General features: G+C 36.0%; 2 protein-coding genes across 2 annotated transcripts; both read left to right on the top strand.

Annotated features, from left to right (window-relative positions):
- The first annotated feature begins 527 nt into the window (after nt 1-527).
- Nucleotides 528-5,545, top strand: LOC135087091 (ubiquitin-conjugating enzyme E2 G2). Its single transcript, XM_063981933.1, has 5 exons — nt 528-780; nt 1,390-1,471; nt 1,610-1,728; nt 3,301-3,441; nt 3,795-5,545. Exons 1-5 carry the CDS (start codon nt 738-740, stop codon nt 3,905-3,907), a joined length of 498 nt encoding a protein of 165 aa, XP_063838003.1. The 5' UTR covers nt 528-737; the 3' UTR covers nt 3,908-5,545.
- Nucleotides 5,546-9,788: 4,243 nt separating this feature from the next.
- LOC135087169 (autophagy-related protein 13 homolog) lies at nt 9,789-18,180 on the top strand. Its single transcript, XM_063982010.1, has 7 exons — nt 9,789-10,118; nt 10,997-11,078; nt 11,273-11,621; nt 12,340-12,526; nt 12,646-12,808; nt 13,026-13,166; nt 15,473-18,180. Exons 1-7 carry the CDS (start codon nt 10,021-10,023, stop codon nt 15,704-15,706), a joined length of 1,254 nt encoding a protein of 417 aa, XP_063838080.1. The 5' UTR covers nt 9,789-10,020; the 3' UTR covers nt 15,707-18,180.
- Nucleotides 18,181-22,637: the final 4,457 nt, after the last annotated feature.

Genomic DNA, 22,637 nt, shown 5'->3' with positions numbered 1-22,637 from the left:
AATTCGGTATTACGGTAATTAACGTACCTTCCTAGTATTTTCACTGTCACATGAGATATTTACGGCCGAATACTGAAACGCTACTCAAATCTTTCACTCAGCTAACGGGCTCCTAAATTTAAGTATCCTTCAATTTTAAATGGTATTCTCAAACGCCACTCAACGGATTTGAAAACGACATCACCGTGATACGGATTTTTCAAAACAGCTCAAGTTCGTTCTTCGTCCTGGCACGTTGAAGATAAAAATTTTTAGCGTAATCGGGGCCCTAATTTTATATTCGGTCAATTTCATTCAATCTGAATGACGTCTGATTGGTTGTTCAAAACAAATCTCCATTCCGCTCCGCCTTGGCAGAAACCGGGGATAAAAAGAAAAGGTAAGTTACTCACTCAACTCAACTAAATTATTCGGCTAGTGCAAACAAGGTTTTAGTTGGTTAATTTAGTCGATTTAGTTATTTCGTTTCACTGCACTAAAGCTATCCTGTCACTTTGACTGACATTTATTATTGACACATCACAAGAACAGTCAAGAACTTCAAGAAGAGATTTTTTTGCCGTGTGTGTTGCTCGCTCCTGTGTGGCTCGTTCGCTGTTGAATCACAGAGCACTTTTCGCCACTTTTCGCAAGGAAATTCGCGAAACGCGATTGTGTAGCTGTGAAACCGTAGAAGTACCTATTTTATTTAAATTAGTTGCTAATTAATTTTCTGTGAAACCATTTACTGAACTAAAATGGCTGGCTCAGCTCTGAGACGACTTATGGCAGAATATAAACGTAAGTGTAAACGATCCTAGTGGTTCCACCCCAAAAATATGATTGCTGAATTTGTGCCAGTTAAATATTGTACTCTTTTGCTTAACAACAAAACAGATAGTGACGGTCCCAGGATAGGTTTACAAATAGGACACACAGCGGTTTACTAAGGGAAGTCCATTACCTGTGGATTCCCTTTATACAAGTCTTAGAAGTAACATAATATGTATTGACGAACAATACAGTAGCAGTAACAGTAGTTTAAGTAAATGTGTAGTGCAGGAAGATATGTAGTTTTCGGCTTCACACCGCTAGATTTCAGTCTTTCAGAGAAAACTTTTCTCAGAAAAGGTCTACAAGTCGTTCCATTCATGTCTTCAATTATTTTTTAAAGCTGGCACGTTAATGTTGAGCCCTTGACACAAGCTGGTCAGAGTTGGATTTTGTAGAGAGTAGTTGAATAAAAGCATGGTCAATCTGTTCTCAGTGTGTTTTTGGACACAATGGTGTCTTGAATACCTGATTACAGGAATACTTATCGGCAAAATAAACCTCGCATAACTTTACCACCAAATAAATTAACAAATAGTGTATGTTTTGCTACACTAACACTTGTATTTTTGTTTATAGAGCTTACTCTCAATCCACCAGAAGGCATCATTGCAGGCCCAATCAATGAAGAAAATTTCTTCGAATGGGAGGCACTTATAATGTAAGTAAACTGATCTTCATAGTAAATAGTAAAATTTAAATTTGAAGCCTAATGCATAAATATTTTTTTAATGTTCATTATGAGGTATTGTCAATTCTACACCAAAAAGTAAAATATGATTATTTTATTTATTTTCAGGGGACCAGAAGGGACATGCTTTCAAGGAGGTGTATTTCCAGCCAAACTGTCATTCCCGCCAGACTACCCTCTCAGCCCTCCAAAGATGCGTTTCCTCTGTGAGATGTTCCATCCTAACAGTGAGTATCGGGGGTGACTGAGTTTCTTGTGCCGATTCCTCTCAACACTGGCTCATTTATTATCCCAAAGAGTGGTATACTGGGACATGGATGGATGACATAAACAAATCATCTCCAATATTTGTCTCTTATGGTGGATTGTAAAGTTTTCTTCCACAAACCCATTCATGCTTTTATCTGATCTGCTAAGTGGAATAATCCAGAAACACTACCTTCTCCAATTCACTAAAAATAAATGGAAGTTTTAGCCTTAACTATGCACACCAGACTTCATAATGTGAGTTTTACCAGGCCTGTTCATCTCCGCGAGTTTACATCGAAAACAACACACGCACGATGGCCCACCTACAGGATACTATTCGACACGGCCTCACATACGAGCGAACATTGACTCACGTACGCGTATTCTTGTGTATGATGGAAGAAAATGGTGTACTAAATACTGTGCAGTATTTAACTGCCTAAATAATAATAAAAACACAGAATGTACTTTTTTAAGTTGCCTTAAAACACTGAGAGGTAAATAAGTAGTTAATATTATTCATGATAATTGAAATGCTAAATCATGTATTTCCTCCGCCATTTTCCGCAGTTTGGCACCTCACGTCACATCATTTTACCGAAGTCAGCCCTATAGCTTCGGCGCAGTGCCGATCAGTGACGTTAGTCAACAAAATGGTGCTTGACTTGTACTTATTATTATTATGTGGTACTACGTACAGAAGTTTTACTTCGCGAAGGTATTTAAAAAAATGTATGCTCAATGTCATTAACAATATGGTGTTATTTAGCCTGTCTCAAGAGTCAAGCACCATTTTGTTGACAAACGTCAGTGATCGGTACTGCGCCGAAGCTATAGGGCTGACTTCGGTAAAATGATGTGACGTGAGGTGCCAAACTGCGGAAAATGGCGGTGGAAATACATGATTTAGCATGAATTATCATGAATAATATTAACTACTTACTTACCTCTCATTGTCTTAAGGCAACTTAAAAAATTACATTCTGTGTTTTTATTATTATTTAGACAGTTAAATACTGCACAGTATTTAGTGCACTATTTTCTTTATTTTCTTCCATCATACACAAGAATACGCGTGCGTGAGTCAATGTTCGCTCGTATGTGAGGCCTTGTCGAATAGTATCCTGTAGGTGGGCCATCGTGCGTGTTTTGTTTTCGATGTAAACTCGCGGAGATGAACAGGCCTGGTAGTACTTATTATTATTCTGTGGTTTTACATACAAATAGAATCCTACGATATGACAGCACATACCCACTTTGTTTATAGCTCGAAATTCTAATATAGCCTGCTTGGTCCCCCATCTTGTCTTTATACCAGAGTTTTATTAGGTACACACACTCAAGGAATATGGAAATCGTTCGTTCATTTCAGTCAAATGACGCCCACTGCTGGCCTTCAAACAAAGGCCTCCCCTAATATGGAAATAAACCAATTAAATGGAGATTTGAGAAGTTTCACTTGGTCTAAAACACTCATAAAATCACAAAATAATACAGTTGTCATTTTTGATAACTTGATTCTTTGCTTATATTTTTATTTTCAATTCCAGTTTATGCAGATGGGAGAGTTTGCATATCCATTCTGCATGCGCCAGGAGATGATCCTATGGGGTACGAGAGCAGTGCTGAACGTTGGTCCCCAGTACAGAGTGTAGAAAAAATTTTGCTCTCTGTAGTCAGTATGCTAGCAGGTTAGTGTTTCATTGGTACTCTAAGGCTGGGTTGCACCATCTTACTTTAACTTTGACAAACGTCAAAATTCTGTCTAACTCCATAAAAAAAGCACCGGTTAACGTTATAGTTACGGTCAAAGTTGAGTGGTGCAACTCAGTCTAATCTAAGCTCATCTCTGCTTGTTGTTGTTCACTGGTTCCCAACAATCCCAACGAGTCACACCACCAAAGAAGTGTTTCTTTATGATAAAATCTCTTATACATTAATAGGATTTTTTTTGGGTGTGACTTAACTGATGATATACAAATTGCACTATAACTTGTAGTTTAAATAAAGTAATATAAATGTATCTTTTTATTTTATTTTACAGAGCCAAATGACGAAAGTGGTGCTAATGTGGATGCTGCTAAAATGTGGCGCGAAGATAGAGAGCAATTCAACAAAATTGCCGAGCAAATAGTCCGGAAAACACTAGGCCTATGAAATGCATGAATGCCAAATTAAATTCATATTATTACCTACTCATACTATTTCAACAATATTTATCAAAACTGGGCAAAATAATCAGTGAATGTTATGTAGAAGACTTCACTGGTATGAAAAGCTTTTTGCATTTCCATATTTAATATAGTAGCATTCATAACATAGTTGAACTATTATATTACTTGTACACCAGTATCATGATCATGTGAATTATTCAATAATCATGTTATGTATATTCTATTCGGTAAAAATTTAAAAGTACACTACATAAAATCATACATTATTCGCTGACGTTATTTGATGCGCAATTATTTTGTAAATGTTTACACGGACACCGTTTACACATTAGCTTTGTGGCGAAGTGAGATATTGAAATGGTTCGCTGTCATTGTTTCGCGACGGATTAGTGCTAACGTAACGTAATACTTAAATAATGCCTTTGCGAATTAATAAATAAGCAATATTTTATCTAATAAATGTAGGTTTACGATTTGAATTATGAGATTTGCGTTAAGCTAATTTTACAATTAGTTGTGCAAACTATTTGGTATTTGACACCATTATTATAAGTGCATGTTTAGAGGTCGTAAAAATTTTTTAACGTATTCTTGGTATTAAAGAATATTAATATTTATATTTTATTTATTTTAAAACAACAAAAGATCTAGTCTATGTAACATTTTAATTGAAAATTTTATGGTAATAAATTGATCGCTTTAATTCACCCAGGTGAACAAAGTGGAATAATCTAAAATCTCATTCAGATGCATGTCTAGGTATTCAAACACTGTATCTGACAGGGCGGGCTTCCCCAAAAATGCCTATCCACTAGTGCCTTGAAGGTGTTTGGGTTTGGTCAAAAATATTGTTTTCTGCCAACATTTACTTGCTACTAAGTTTTGTTGTTCATCAAATGGCGCAAGTACACAATGCGAGAAATTGAACGAGACGAACCGCGAGATCGCACACCAAAGTATGGGCGACATCCAGCGAAACTAACCGAATTGAATATTTGCACTATACGTCTCGATCAATATCCCGCATAGTGTACTTGCGCCAAAAGACAAAATAGGTAATGTGTATTTTATTTTATAAGTATAGCTACATTATAATTTCACGTAGATGCTAAAATGTTAGGTGTATTACTGGAGAGGATATTTGTGTAGAATATACATATTTCTTTGAAGTTTTATGTAATTTTATAGTCTAAGTACTAGGTAGTACATTCAATAAAAATGTATAAAGTGCCAAAGAAATGTATGCTAATAATAAATTTTGAGTCCAATAAATTTTTATGATATTTTTAATAAATAATTCTACATTTGAATCAACCTCTCCAGTTAATTTATGAAGGCATGGTATGGTGATGGATGTAGGATGTATTAATTTTAGGTGAGATTATCATTAAATAATGGAGCAGTTATGTGATGGATTTGCAATATTTTACATATCTATTTTAGTATTTACATTAACTGTTGTTTGTAAACTTTATGTAAGGTAACAATTTTTATCAGTTATTATTAAAATAGGTACTTAGTAAGATTTTCACTTTTTCCATTTTAACGTGTAGACTTTCCACTGTAATTCACGGAGTTTTAAAACGTATTTTACGCCAATATAATAAATTATTTCAAATTCCTTGAACCGTTTTATTTTCTACAACATGAATTTTATAAAACCTATCTTTGTCGGATTTTATTGAAGCCTCGCCTCATATTGATATTAATGAACAAAGTGGCCTCAACTCCAAGCCCGACCATCGAAGACCAATCAACCTGCTCGCTCGTCTCGACACACCGCAGACTTGAGCACACTTGTGAGCTCATACGCACGTCTGTGTGTCTGAGAGCTCATCCTGATGTCATCCACCTCCGGTTCTTCAGGGCACAGAACGTTTATCGTACTATACGAGCTTCAGGAGGAGTGGTGTGGCGACATCTATCGACACACCACCATCATCCAACAGATGGCGCTGACACCTACCTGACTAATAAATAATGGTACACGCGCAAACCTGCATCGCGGTATCAGAGTTCTCCGCCCTGACGACGAGTATATTATGTTATAGCCCGACCAGGAACATAAAAACCCTCGCCATGTTGCGGAAAACTAATGGTACTAATTTCTTTTAATGGCAACAGTAACTGAAAACTTCATTGACATGTCACCTTGCATGTCAGTCTATTGCTGTCAAAGTGTAAACAAACTTTATTTTAAATGTGCGCAATTGATTTTGTGAATTAATTGCTAAAATATTTTTATAGTCGTGAAAGAAAAGTGGTTCACAATGTGTTAAAGTATTTGTCGAAGAGAAATACTAAGGGTTCGGACAATATTTTCATTGAATAATGTTTCCGACAAAGGTTGTCAAATTGACTGACATGTTTATCGTATAGTACAGTCCAGTATGAAAATTAGCTGTGGTTTGTTTCAACTACCTATTTTAATTTTTTTTGTCACTTTCTAAGTGTTGAATTTTATGGAATTGGGAAAGAAGTACCGAGTTTGATGCGTTCATGAGCAGACATTGCAGTTGAATATTCAAGTTCTGAATTTGATTATTCATGATTAATAAAATAAATCCTACTAGCTCGATTGATGGTTTCATTTAATTTATTTAAACCAGGTTACCTATAATAATATTTTTTCGTTAATTTATGAAAATATCAAATTAGCCCGTAATCCTGAATCCTGATACATAAAGTTAGCCAATTTATTTAACACAGGTACGACTGTACTCAGTGTTGCACTATCAAATGCAATGAGGATCATTTCGATTTTTAGCTGTGAATGCATATTTATAGGGCTAAGAAATCCATAATACACAGTCCAAAAATTTTTGTTCTATAGCCCGACCAGGAACATAAAAACCCTCGCCATGTTGCGGAAAACGAATGGTACTAATTTCTTTTAATGGCAACAGTAACTGAAAACTTCATTGACTTGTCACCTTGCATGTCAGTCTATTGCTGTCAAAGTGTAAACAAACTTTATTTTAAATGAGTGCAATTGATTTTGTGAATTAAATTGCTAAAATATTTTTAAAGTCGTGAAAGAAAAGTGGTTCACAATGTGTTAAAGTATTTGTCGAAGAGAAATACTAAGGGTTCGGACAATATTTTCATTGAATAATGTTTCCGACAAAGGTTGTCAAATTGACTGACATGTTTATCGTATAGTACAGTCCACTATGAAAATTAGCTGTGGTTTGTTTCAACTACCTATTTTAAAGTTTTTTGTCACTTTCTAAGTGTTGAATTTTATGGAATTGGGAAAGAAGTACCGAGTTTGATGCGTTCATGAGCAGACATTGTAGTTGAATATTCAAGTTCTGAATTTGATTATTGATGAATAATAAAATAAATCCTACTAGCTCGATTGATGGTTTCATTTAATTTATTTAAACCAGGTTACCTATAATAATATTTTTTCGTTAATTTATGAAAATATCAAATTAGCCCGTAATCCTGAATCCTGATACATAAAGTTAGCCTATTAATTTAACACAGGTACGACTGTACTCAGTGTTGCACTATCAAATGCAATTGAGGCGCCTCTATGCCAGGGTTTTTATGTTCCTGGTCAGGCTATACGACAAAAATTGACGAAGTTATGGCCAAATTACTAAAAAAGTTCACTGACCGCCCAGCGCGGGGACGATGACGTCACTATATCCGATCCGAACGCTGCTGGCGTACTGCGTGGATAGATAATATTTTTTTCTAGCCAAACTATCAGTTTTAGAGAAAAACTTGTAATGACATTTATTCATCAGAATAAAGTAAGCTATCGATAGGTATTTTTTTTAAATAGAAATTGTGAAAAATATCGCTAAAAATCCATACGCTCATACGATTTAATGGAACGCAGAGACGCGATTGGGGTCTCCGCGGTGGTATATTTGGCGATTTATTCAAATAAAGTTGTTAGAGTCATATCTTCTTCCAAGTAAAATATAAAAATGTATAAGTATTAATTTATTTACTTCTAACAATAAGGTATAGCTGAGGCAGATACACTCTGCCTAGGCTACAAGACATTGCTATGAAGATCATTTCGATGTACACGCAATACCTACCTGTTATTTAGTTTTTCTGAGTTAAACCTATACCTACAGGTACATATCTATTCGCCATTCCCATGGGCGGGCCAGCTGCTCCCCCCTCCTGGAAATCTATTTAATCTTAGCCTAGAAGCTGGTATGACTGCCCCGCCCCCCTCCTCTCCCCAAGTCATAAGCTGAGCATGACTTCCCCCTCGGCCAGAAGTTGGGTATGATTTACCCCCCCCTCCCCCCGGCCCGAAACTGGGTATGCCTTGACCCCTCCCCCTCCCCCCAGGCCAGAAGCTGGGTAAGACTTGCCCCTCCCCCCAGGCCATAAGCATAAGCTGGATATGACTCCCCTTCGGCCAGAAGCTGGGTATGACACATCCCCCCCTCCCCCCAGGCCAGAAGCTGGGTAAGGCTAGCCCCTCCCCCCAGCCCATAAGCATAAGCTGGGTATGACTCCCCCTCGGCCAGAAGCTGGGTATTACATAACCCCCCCCCCCCCCCCCCAGGCCAGAAACTGGGTATGACTTGACCCCCCCCCCCTCCCCCCAGGCCAGAAGCTGGGTAAGGCTAGCCCCTCCCCCCAGCCCATAGAAACTGGTTATGACTTAGCCCCCCCCTCCCCCAGGCCAGAAGCTGGGTAAGGCTAGTCCCTTCCCCCAGTCCATAAGCTAGGTATGATTCCCCCTCGGCCAGAAACTGGGTATGACTTGCCTCTCCCCCCTCCCATCAAGGCCAGAAGCTGGGTAAGGCTTTAAGGCTTGCTCCTCCCCCCAGGCTGTAAGCTGGGTATGACTTATCCCCCCCTCCCCCCCCAAGCCAGAAACTGGATATTAGCATCATATTATGTATTATTATGTTCAATACAAACAATCATTAAGTTACACTCACCCCAACCGCGTCTCCGCATTCCATCGAATCCTATGAAAATGTGGTTTTTGGACATAGCGATACTTATTTTTCACAATTTTTATTTTTAAAAATTACTGGTCGATGGGTTACTTTATTTTGATGAATAAATGTTATTAAAAGTTTTTTTCTAAAACTGATAGTTTAGCTGGAAAAAAATATTTTCCATCCCAATAGTACGCCGGCTGCGCTCGATTCGGATATAGTGACGTCACGCGACCCTGCGTACGTTGACTTTTAGCGGCAATGATATTATATATAATATCATTGTTTAGCGGCAAAAACGGCCTATGTTTATTACTTAATATCTTCGTAAGTAATGGTCCGATTTGGATAATTCAAAAAGATATATCTTTCTTACGTCTTAAAGATTAACGTAGATACTAGTTTTATTGAATTTTCTACAACAGTACTGATCCGCGCCTCTATGCCAGGGTTTTTATGTTCCTGGTCAGGCTATACAGTCAAAATTCAAAAGGAAAAAAATCAGTCAAAAGCGATAATGACCAAGGGCATCAGTCAAAACCACATAAATGTGCAAAATTTTTATTCATCCGACCGAACAAATTGATAATTTGTACACCACAAATGCAACAATTTTCCTACAGGAACAATATCAAACCAATCCAAACTCACAAATAAAAACTTTTACCTGACGAATACTCAGATTTCTTTATGGTAGGTGTGATCATTTTGTATGCGCAATTTTATTTATCTCTTTACGTAGAATGAAACGTTTCGTTCTCTGATGTTGACAGAGAAGTGGTAGTCGATAGCCAATGAGAGTAACTCAAATATTCTAACCACCAATCCAAACAGTGGCTATAAATAGCGCTAGCCTGATCTAGCCAATCCAGAATTAAAATGGTATCAATATCTTTGGAATTAAAAAAAAATCCTTTTCGCGTTGTACTTGGTACTTGGCGATTCCGAATTCCTCGTAGGGTTTTTTTAGTTTATTTTTGGGAATATTACATCAATATCAGATTATTACTTTAAATTATAATGCAATGTGAACTTCGTTGTACATTGGTGAATAAATATTTTTATCATGAGCATAGGTTCCTCAGAGTAATTTGTTTGTTGTTTCACTGCGCAATTGGATAAAAATGTGTTTGTAATTAGCTAGTTCAATTGAATAAATACTTTTACAATGGCCTCTGCAAGTACTGAATCACACGACAGACTCAAGCTTTACAAGTTTACGAAAATATTAACTTTGAAAGTTGCTCAAATAGTTGTCCAAAGTAGCCGCTCGAATACCGGTGGTGACAAAAGTTCCCAGAAATTTTTGGTAGTAGATGACCGCTGGGGAGTTTTGTCACCAAGATTTCATAAGATTTTTAGTCTGTGTTTCTTTGTCAATTTGGGCGTGTTCCTTTACATGTATGGAGATTTGCTATTTTTGACATCAACGTTGGTAAATTTAGCGTTATCTGTGATATTTCTTTAATCTGTGAGCGTTTTGTGAGCGATGTAAAAAAATGTTGAAATGGAACACTCTCAGTTTGACATGAGCCGTCAAATGTCGGATTTTTGAAGTTTTTATTTTTTATAGAAGAAATATTCTTCAAGTTATGTTGTGCTCTTGTGTTTATCTTACAACACATTAACCAATTGACCTAATGAATAACAAAAATAAGTAGGTTATCGCTTTAATTACGGAAATAAGACATACTTTAGCTCTCAGTTTGATATGAGCCGTCACACGTCCGATTTTTAAAGTTTTTATTTTTTATAGAAGAAACATTCTACAAGGTAAGTTGTGCTTTTATGTTTATCTTACAACACATTAACCAATTGACCTAATGAATAAAAAAAATAAGTAGGTTATCGATTTAATTACGGAAATAAAACATACTTTAGCTCGAGTATTAGCCATTTCTACAGCTAGTTCGACTTTCATAGTTCATTGTAATTAATAATGTACATAAAAAGCAACGATAACAACACTGTTTGAAAGCTACATTCATCTGCTATCATAAAAACGGCACTCCATTCATAGCCTTTCTAAGAAGCGGTCATAAACATTAGTTTTTACGACTAGGGTCCCACGCGCGGCGGGTGACGTCATGCGGTCGGTATTCAAGGCCGTTTTTTGTTTATGCGTCAGGTGTGCGAGCGGGTAGACAAGGGAAGAAGATCACTCATGAAACCAACACTACAAAGGCGTTAGAACAATTGCCACCATCGTCTATAAATGTGCAGTGGGTAAGGTTTTACGAAATTTTTTGATTATAATTCATTTTTAATTCATGGTCCATCTTAAATTTTGTTAAGCATTCCAAATACATTGCCATGCAAATTATTTGTAATTAGAATTTTCATAGCCACATCAAATAATATTCTGTAGACCCACCCACGAAGAGATTAGAATGCACCATTATGTATCTCTTTTTTTATAGTTTAACTTGTCCATCCCCGACGAGCCAGACGTTGCACGTGACACCAAGCAAGTATTGAATGGAGAAGTTGTAAAAGCCCTTGTGAAAGTGTTGTGCATTGAAATATCTTTGCGTACAAATGATGGGGACAGAATGGTATTAGAACTATGGACAGTAAAGATTGTACCAGGAGCAGATCCCGCAATGAACTCTATCACAAATATTTATTACCGTATGAGTACAATGCTTAAGTCAACATTGAGCATATCAAGAATTACACCTGCATACAAAATGGCCAGAACACAGCATAAGGAATCATACATCGTTTCGCACAAAATTTATGGTGGAGAACCAAATCTTGATCTATTAGGTCTGCAATTTAATGCATATTATTCAACAATTAAATGTTTTGATACGCAAGTTTAAAGTTCTATGACACTGCTCATTTATAATTTTCATGTTTGTTTAAATTAATACAAACTGCATGCTTTGTGACTGTATGAAAGCATTTCATACATGAGAAAAAAACAACATTAAGGCTTTAGCCTCCCCGCAGACTACTTACTTCCTAATTGTATGAGGAATCAGTCGAAACCAAATCGGTGTAACGTGCACACTTTCTTACAACACAATATCCTTATGTCTTACTTCTACTGATACAGTCCGACCAAACTATCGTCCACCAAAAAGTCTGTAGTCTGCGGGCAGGCTAAAGCAATCTATATAAATATGAAGATTCTTCATTTGTTTATAAAAAAAATATTAATTTTTTTTAACCATGAACTATTTAAATAAATTTAACTTGGAAACAGAGCACTTTCATTGAATAATTTTATCATAAACAGCTGTATTGATGTTTGGCAGTGTTATGTATTTGTGCACCTTATCCATTGTATCATTGATAAAACTATATTATCAGTATTGTAATGCTTTCATTGTTGATCACATATCATCACATTTTAAACAAAAGATTTTGCAACGTAGCAACAAGCAGGTCATAAACACTTCATGTTGATTGTTATGATGTTCAATAAGCCATTATTATCTAATTAAGGAGTTTATTAAACAATAATATTGGTTTTGTTTAGGTGAGAAGTTTAAAACTGTAAAAGTGAGCGACCTAAAAACACCCATCGGAACCATAGTTATAGAGGTAGCTTACAGAACAAAGATGACAATCCTGCCAGAGGATAAGATCAAACCGCTGGACGGAGTGATTTCAACATCAGCTACCGACATTATGGTGAAGAGTGATCATTTCTATGAAAGTCCAAAGTAAGTCAGTTTTGGTCTAAATTATTTTCTTGGTTATGTTATGGTTTTGAAAAAATCGCCAATTTCTTAATAATCTGTATTATGCCTGTATTGATTTCTGTCATCATTACTGTTTTCAGGAGAAATTATGACAAGAAAGAAATAGACCTTAACAAGCCGCTCACAGCAGGCGCGTTTGTAGACACAGTGAAGCTTCAGGAGCTGCATGATGCTTTGAAACAGCAAATACCTCCGGAACCACCAATGTCTTGGCTTCTAGCTGAGAAGGATAAGTTAGAAAAGGTAAAAAATATTTTTTCTTCTAAACTTATTTCTGTTTCTATCCGGTTCAATTTTACAACCACAAAAAACTGTGCATCATGGCTTCAGATTGCATGTCTTTCTCATTTATCATCACTATTAATACTCATCAGTTGTTACATTGTCTATATTCAATCATGTTTTTAAAAGCATATTTGCAGTATTAAAGAACCTTTACGACTTGTAATCATATTTCCAGAGACTGAAAAATCCCCTTCGCCCCAAGAGTAAGGAACGAGCAGGATGCAGCAACGATGGTGCCGGCACATCTTCGCATGCTATGAGCAAGGCCATTGAGGTGCCTCGGCCGAAGAACGGTGACAAATACAATAGTCTGATGGTAAGCGGAACTGCTGCTAAAAATAAATTCACATGCACTCAAGCCATATATCCAGCTATCTGACTGCTCTTCGACCGCTTGAAAGATGGTGTAAATTGTAGAATTTACTCGTAAGTTATTTGTCCCGGAGTCAATTTTTACTGGTTGGATTTCATTGGAAGCCCTGCTGTACATCCTGGCTATACAGCAGTTGCAGTGGTGGGAAAGAAAGATAGGATTAGTCTTGTCAGTTTGCTTGCGTTCTCTCCCTCTTATCCCCTTAACAATCATAACATAATCAAATTTTTCATTGTTTAACCTAAAGACAAGCGAATAAAGTTCAAATATGGCGGGAACTACATTCCCACTGCCTTAAGCCCAGAACACACTTTGAAACGCAACTGCAACTTCTAGTTAGGGTGATTGCTATAGTAATTGGCCTGTACATAGTTATTGGCCACCTTGGCTAAAATAAAAATAAACAAGCATATGTACGTTATTAAGAGTGGAAAAGAGACACAAATACTTTCTCTGAGCAATACGCTGTCCAATGTAGTATGTCTGAGTAAGAACAGATGGCACTCTAAACAGCAGAAGCTTTCTTTCGACAACGAGTCGTCCGAGTAGCCGCATGCTTGTCAAAATTTTAAGGTAAATATTTATGAATATTGTTCGTAATTTAATTGTTTTTGCTTGTTATAGTAATTTTACTGTTTTTTTGTAAAGAGATAAATGGTAGCTTATGTAGATAGATTAAGTTACTTTGTTTTGGAATAAAATAACTTTAAAATTAGACCGGCCAATAACTATACCACGTTTCAATTTATTTCATTTATTGGCCACGGGTGGCCAATATGTAATTAAATTTTACTTTTATTGTATTTTTATTCAAGATTAAGTTAATTTAACCCTTAAATATTTGCTCTTAAAATACTAACGTCCTAACCTATTAGGATCAGTAATTAGCCGGGGGGCCAATTACTGACACTTATGCACGGCCAATAACTATTTTTATTGATTTACTTTACCTAGATTGTTACAAGATGCCGTTGGTAACACAGTATACTAAGGTTGGTATAAGTAGTTGGAACAGAAACACTTAATCAGTTTAAAAAAATAAAACAAATAATACCTGAAATGCAAAACAATGATTTTTTTATTATTCTCTATCGTTTTTGGGACTATTATAAGCAAAATGGATTGGAAGCGGAAGTTACAGATGAACCTGAACCTATAAGTCGGGAGAAAGAATCAACATTGAGTGAAATAGGAGAACTTCAAACTAGAGATAAAGAAAGAGAGACAAAAGACCCTAAAACTGGGACCCAAGAAGATGAGATAGGTACTTGTAGACGAACGAGAACGACGAGATGAACCGTTACCGTAACCAGAATATCAGAGGATTCTGGAAGAAAAATAAATCCTCGAGAAAGAAAAAGGTAACGGAAAATTGAAAGAGAACATAAAAGAAAGGACAGAAAACTGAAAGCTGAAGAAAAGAAAACTGCTAAAATAAAAAAAGTAAGAATAATTTATCTGTATCCAATCAAATTTGTAATATTTGCAAAAAGCTTATAAAAAATAGACTTTTAGTATGCTCTGAATGTCACCGTGTCTTTCATAAATCTTGTGCAACAGCATATTCCTGAAGAAGAAGGAGACAGTTATCTTTGTCACAATTGTTACAATGTTACTGAATGTACTGACGATGATGAGATAGATGAAGAAATCGATAAGAGTGATACTGATGACGAATCCTTAGCTAATCTTAAGGAAAGACAAAATGAGTTAGGATTACAAAGCGTGAAGTTTCAGTGATTTTTATGGGTTTTTTTCGGTGGCTAATAACTGTACTTCTAGGAGCCAATTACTGTGATTTTGGGGCCAATAGCTAAATTTAATGTGATCTCTGATATTTTTAAAATTATTATTGTAATTCTTATCGTATAACACCAAATAGGTACTAGTCTAAATAGCAGCAATATTGTTTTCTCATAATAAAATATAAAAAGTAAACAAAAGTCGAGTTTTTGTTACATTTTACACAAGTTAACTTACACAACGCTCTTAAAGGGCCAATAACTGTAGCAATCACCCTACCTACTTTTGAGTTGCATCTAAGTTTCTGCCATAGCGTCCGTTGAGAGACCACACATGACGCGACCAGTTTGAAACCGGTTTGAACTGGTCAAACTGGTCGCGAAACTTAGATGCAACTCAAAAGTAACTAGAAGTTGCAGTTTCGTTGCAATTGCGTTTCACCGTGTGTTCTGAGCCTTAGGATTAAACGTGCTTAATTTACTTAGCAATCCGCGTGGTAATTCCAGGAGTTCCCATTCGCCGACGGCAGTCCGTTGACGGAGCTGGCTACTTTTTACCAAGAGTGCTTGCAAGCGCGTTCCGCCAGCGATGAGTGGCCGGAACTGACCGAGCCGGCTACGTCGGCCGACTCCGAGTCTCTCTCGCACCAGCTGAAGATGTTCGAAGACGCTGTTCCCGAGTTCGATAGCATGGTCGCATCTATGTTCAGCAACTCCGAGCACGGATCTGATCACTCCTAAAAAGGTACGAGGGCGGACGACCGAAAATAATCTAACCAATAAGGGTTTTCGCGTATGAAAGATCCGCTAGATGGCGGGACGTGGATGTGGGGTCTAACTGTTGCGCGATTGGTGGATTTTGACATATCTGTCAATGTCATGTCAAAAATAACCAATCATGCAGCATTTGGACCTCGCGTCTACGTATTGCCATCTGGCGGATTTTTCAATCGCGAAAAACCCTCATTCCACATCAACTTACTTGCCTCTGGACATCCTCGAATGCCCGGTCTGCATATCCAACGAATATTACGCACAATATTACTGCTTCACCTTCATATTAGAGAGAGCCTTGGTACCCATAACACAAGTTAAATCTTAGCTTGGGTGCCAGGATTCACTCAACATACTGTTTTGTGTACCTATCTGAATTGTCGTAATCTACATTAATTACTGTGTTGTATGTTTTAGTGTAACACTTTATGTCAATAAAGAATTTATTTATTTATTTATTTATAATTTACATTTTAAATAGCTGGTTCCATTTCAATATTTGTATTGCTGTTAGATGAAACAGTGTTGAGTAAGTTGAAAGCGAAATTTAACGAATTTCTTCTTGCTTGTTGTTCTGACCAAAGACAAATATTTCTAAGCTGTAGTCTTTCAACTATTTGCGTCCGCCCGTCAAAATAATACGTTTAATCAAACCCTCCATCCATACATTCTCCTACACCTTTGAAAATGTTTTCGATGTAGTAATAAATTAAATGTTTATTGTATCAAATAGACAAATGATTGTTGCTGAGCGAAAGTTTCTATAGTGAATATCTAATAGATATTAAGAAATACTTTAGAAATCATGTTATAATCATCTTCCTCGGTTACTACTATCGGAAATACGGTTATTTTCTATGTATACTTGGTATATTATACGATATTGTGCGAGTATCGTTCTCGTGGCAAGACTTAAATATCGAATACGCAAAATCATTAATAATATTATTATGTGTTCCATATTATTAACATTAGCAATTGTTATTGATGAGACAAACCAGAATGGCATTTTGCAGGTGGATTTATTTTGATTGGCCGTCAAATTAAGTGTAATTAAAAATAATTATAGTAAAAGTACCGTAGAGGCGAATCTTGATGCTTGAACAATGCAACCGATTAGCAATAAGAATTTGAGGCAATATATCATTACTATTATGGAAGCAATAAACGTATTGAGTATTGAGTTATTTGATTATTTTATGCGCAGAGCGAATTTATGATATTTCGTTTCACTGTTAGTCAGTAATTTAAAGCATTGAGATTAGATTGCGTTTTTACATTTAGATGCTGCATTAAGCAGTTACCATGCCATGCCTTGCGAGATGCCATTCTGTACACCATATCTGAGGCTTTGAACTACTTTAATATTATTAAATATCCACCTATAAAAAGTAATAAACGTTACTGTAGTTTTAGTTTTCCTGGCAAACTCGATCGTCGATTAGATGTTATCAAACTTCATTCTTTATACAATACAAATCTCTTGTTGTTGAGATAGACGGTAATTTTTTAGGCTGTTTATTAAATAAAAACCTGAAAAAGGAAACTGTTCTTAAAACTACACAATTTGAAATGCTCCACCTAACAAAAACTATTAGAATATTATAATTATAAAAAAGTTTAGTAGGTACATAATATACCTATCACTCATTTAACTTGAACTTTGCTGACTGTTGTGAATGTTAACAAAAACTTACATTGCAGTGAACCTAGCAGGTATAGGAAGGAACAGCTTAAATTATTATCACTTAGACTATAATTTTTCCCACGACTTTGGAATTGAACGGAAAAGCAAACTTATCTGCTCTGGTCGACAGTTCTTGTGAACGAAATACACGATTTGGAGTTATTAACGTGCTGAGAATGTCATCTCCCATTCAATTCAATCAATCGTTTGTATGAAAATCTTGACACACAAGATGTGTGAATTAGAGAGGCATAAAACTTGAACCACACCAACGCGTGCACCTGTCATTGGTCGCGCGACCAGTCATTTGCCTATGATCGCGACGGCGATGGCGATCGGCACGCGTTGGTGTGGTTGAAGCTTTATGCCGGTCTAATTCACACATATGAGTGTCAAGATTTTCATACAAATGTTTTTGAAATATAGCCTCTTTTGCTGTGTATCACAACAACCTGGGATATTTTGTAATTGGTGTTCCAGTTAAAACTATTTAGGCCAAAATTTATTGATGTTACATTAAGTTTCGTGTTGAAAAAATGTTAATGTTTTAACAAGATGTTGGCTAGTAAGGATGTATTTACGAGCATATTTGTATTCCTGTGCCATAGAAAAAAAATAATTTTGCTTGTTGCAAGAGCTAAATATGCAAGAGTTAAACATAGTTACTGCAGCCTTGACGTAACTATAATGGTAGCTTGGATACACTATATTTATGTCCTATTGTGTCCATTATAAGTTATTCTATAAATCATGTGTAACAATATTGCCATGCTTGTTAGATGGGTGAAAATACAATAGTTGGGCCACATACTGTCTATTATGATCCGCGAAGGACTGGACTGTATTTGCTCTGGGATAAGACCTGGTGGTAATCTAGAATGTCTAGAAGGATTTTCCAAGGGAAAGTCAAATTAACGACCAAAACAAACTGTATTTTAGAGAACAACAAGCAAAAACAAAACAATATCAATAAAAAAGTAAATAACCATAAATAAAATATCAAAAACGATTGCTGACGAAACTGCTAGCAACACTGTCATTGGTATATTTTAAAGCACCTAAATGTCGTATAAGTGTTCACACAATTTAAATATCATATTCTAAAAGATAATATAAAAATAACCCATTAAATGCTCAAAACGTCAGTCATTAGGCATATCAGAAAAATTCAAGTTTGCAAAATAGGGTTGAAAATTGCCCAACTTTTGTATTTTCATCCAGATATCGTGTGAACACTGTAAACGCTGGTACAGCAGTAAGAATACGTTATTGTAAACTAAAATATAAGTCATCTACTCTTAAGGGGTGATTTTGCTCAATGAAATACCTTTACCAGATCGTCGGTCCACCTAGTAGGAGGCCTGCCCACGCTACGTCTTCCAGCCCGTGGTCGCCACTCGAGAACTTTCCTGCCCCAACGGCCATCGTCTCTACGAGCTATGTGCCCCGCCCACTGCCACTTGATTTTAGCAATTCTGCGGGAAGAGCCTGGATGCGGGCAGCGCAGGACCGTTCATTGTGGAAAACCTTGGGGGAGGCCTTTGTCCAGCAGTGGACGTCATTTGGCTGAAAAGAAAGAAGAAAGAAAATACCTACCTACTTAAGGGACCAACGTTTAAGTTAAAAAACGTTTCTCATTTTAACCGGTCAGCTGTTCATGTAGCATATTGGCCTAGTGGTACTTTAGTAAAAGTATCTCAAAATCACCCCTTAAAAATAATGAAGTTGTAAAAATGCCATCGGCTAAATATGTCGAAAATTCATAAATAATGCATTTATATCTCAAATCCCATACATTATAAGTTATCAGTTATAATCATCATATACATTGGGCTGATTTCGTGTAGCCATTCTTGAAATCTTTCTTTCCCTTGAATAAAAAGGGAAGGGATCAACAATACTAACGAATGATCACTTTAAAATTTAATATTGAAGGTATTTACGGAAATTCGGTTTACCGTGTCTGAGTACAATAGTTTTTTTTAATGGGAAGAAGCAAGTTTTAGGGTGTTATACAGGCTGGTTTCCACTCTATGTATACCTTAGCAAGTCGAAACAATTTTGTACTGATATAAACAAACACGTAATCAGAATAAAGATGGTATGGCTTAGGCAGTTATCATAAAGAAATCAGGCTCAATGTATTTTAGTTTAAGATGTAGTGTGACATACATAATCACAACCAGTGCTGTAATAAGTTTTATAGCACACTTCACCCATCGTCATTCATGCTCATGGTATTGACTGATTGTTGCGTGTAGTTACACGGATCGCCAGGTGAACTGATATTTTTCTTATTCTATTTTATCTTTTTGAAGTAGATGTAGATAGGGGAATATATATTTTAATAATGTTTCTATACTGCCGTTAAACGTGGAATTAAGCCGTCTGCTGCCTTCAGCAAATTATATTACTTATTCGAAAAGGCATCTTTTCTTAAAATCGATGATATTTGTTTTGCTGAAGGCAGACGACTCGTTATATTTGTTTTTGCTTCATTGTTTTGGGAAGTGTGGCACGGTTCAGTACAGTAACAGAACAGGCGTCGTTTTGTACATTGTTATTGGATAATTGAAAAAGTGAATGGCATGTTTTCTATTACATAATATTGCTGATGGTAGCGCGCTAGTGACTTCATCATTAATAACAGATTTTTGACGTAAATTTCATGTGCACATACATAACGTAATGATTTTTTGACTGTTTTTATTGTGATCTAAGATTTCGATATTTATATTACTCAGATAGACTCAAAATATTCTCCCTGGTCTAACTGAGTGCCCTCACGATGAGGACCTTTTGGCAGAATATTTCTCAGGTGACGAGAAAAAGTGAAAAGGCCCTCCAAGCTCAAAAGGAGAAGTAAGATAATTTACTTAAGATAGAAAGCCGTTAAGTAGTGCTTGTTGTTAATAAATTAAGTCAAAGCGACGCGTGTTCACATGTTAGTGCGGAGCCACACGATGCACTGTAACCATAGCGAAATAAAATCAAGATGTTGTTTTTAAATAATGTTAAGTGGCGTTAATTAAAGTCCATTTCGTATCCACCATATCGCTTTTTTATAAAATTAAGTGTGTCCTTTTAATATTTCTTGCCATAAAATTGACTGTAACAAAATATAATTATGATATCACCTATTGATTCTTTGTTGATGTATTACATCTTGTGGACTCGCTCTAACCAACGGACTGTAGTTTGTAAGATTTAGGGTTGTGTGGGACGGACGTTGCGAGTGCCTTTCGACCAACGATGCGATTACAAAGTGCCAAGAATGTTTTTATTAATTTGTTATTTGCATGTTTTATAATACTCTTCGCAATCATAAAATTGTTTTTTGTTTATTTACCTTATATTTTGATTCTTCGACTGTAAATAACTCATTGTAATGTCTAAGTTACAAGATTTTTATTCTTATTGTTTAGTTGTCTAGGTATTTACTTATGGTTGATTTTGTTTAAAACGTTCATATCATCCTGTAGAGATGTGATTTTTTTCGTGTAAGGTTTTGAAACATTTCTAAAATAAATAAGCATTTTTCAGATAAACATTAGAAGTTGGTTAGCCCTTTGAACGTAACATCAGCGCGTAAAATAAATATTAATACAAATAATTTTACTTCATATCATATTGCGTAAAACAAGTATTGGCAAAATCGTATCAATGAAAAATTAAATAGTAACTAATACAATAGACTTTGGAGTTCATAGGGTTAATATAATCATAATGTCGTTGTTCCTATTACATTGCCATGTGTTTCTGTTTACTGGTTTTCACAGACAAATGAACATTAAAGCGTGTTTACATTAGAAAAGGAGGTTAAAGGTTGCCAAACACTATGTAAAATCTTTTTATACATCATTTTATTTTAACAAAAATATAACCGTCTCCAAAAAAGTGAAAATAATAATTTACGTATGCATGTTGCTGTATACTGAAGCCATTTGTTGTATACTGAAACTTCTCCAGAATGTAATAAATACTTTTCTGCAAAATATTCGCGGGCAAACATAATATACACAAACATCCTTTTTACGAGAAGTCGGTAACCTCCTTTTTTTGAAGTCGGTATTTTTTTAATAAAGTTAAAATTAGTCGTAAATATCAGATTGCCAAATCCAGGAAGTTAATGGACTCTAAGACCATTAATTTATTATCGGCCTAGATGGCACTAACAGAAAAACTATGCACACAAAAGGTCAATGTGATAGTATTTTATGTAAGTAACATTGTTTATTATAATTTAGAAATTAAAATTAGAGTATCGAGCTTTTGACATCAATATATTGTTTAGAAAATATTGTACTTATCTAAGACAACTTATCATAGAACTCCGAGCAATGTAAGCACGCACTTATGGTTTATACCGAAGATGTCTCAAAATGAAAACTCATGTAATTATGCAATTCTAGTCATGATTCACAATGTTTGATATTATTTTGTGCACTGTTTATCGTGAAGCGTTTCCTTATATTGTGAGGCCCAATTATAAAACGACATTTTACATTTGACTAGGCCTCTCCCAAACTAGCGTCTTTTTGTGTCGTCGTCTCGCCAGTACCTTCGCAGCGTCGACGCGGCGCACTAACTCTCTTTGAACTAAATAACGTAACGCCAGCGCTACGAATAAATCGTCGTAGACGCTGCGCGGGCGCTACCAAGACGATGACGTTCAAAATACGCTATTGTTGTAGGGGGTCCCCTTCTGACCCACCGCACTACCAAACCACACTACCAGTAGTGTCGTGGGGAATATTTTTTCCCTTCTGCACTACTAAGCCAGTAGTGTCGTGGGTAACATACATCTTCATTCCCATCGACACTACTACCAAACTAAATGTAAAAGTAAAATTTTGGATTGTTTTGTAATAAATTATGTTTAATGCAACCCTTACTTCTGTGCAAATTTGCAGTTTGACGGAATTTACTGAAAATAAAATATTACCTAAAAGGGCTTATACCTATATAACTTTGCGTGAAAGAAAAACAAAAATTAAATTATTTTTACCCGACTACGGCAAAGCAAAAGGAGGGTTATGATTTTAACAGGCTATGTATGTATGTTCATCAATTCCCTCGTAACTTCTAAACTACTTATCAGAATTCGACAAATGACTTATCATTAGAAGCGTCTTAATTGTCCGCTGGTTAAGGCTATATGGGGTTTCACAAAATCTAATGTGGCGCCCTCTAGCGGACAAACCATACAGA

This window comes from Ostrinia nubilalis, chromosome Z (genome assembly GCF_963855985.1).
Source record: "Ostrinia nubilalis chromosome Z, ilOstNubi1.1, whole genome shotgun sequence".
Lineage (NCBI taxonomy): Eukaryota > Metazoa > Arthropoda > Insecta > Lepidoptera > Crambidae > Ostrinia > Ostrinia nubilalis.
This window is presented reverse-complemented; position numbering and strand designations above follow the sequence as displayed.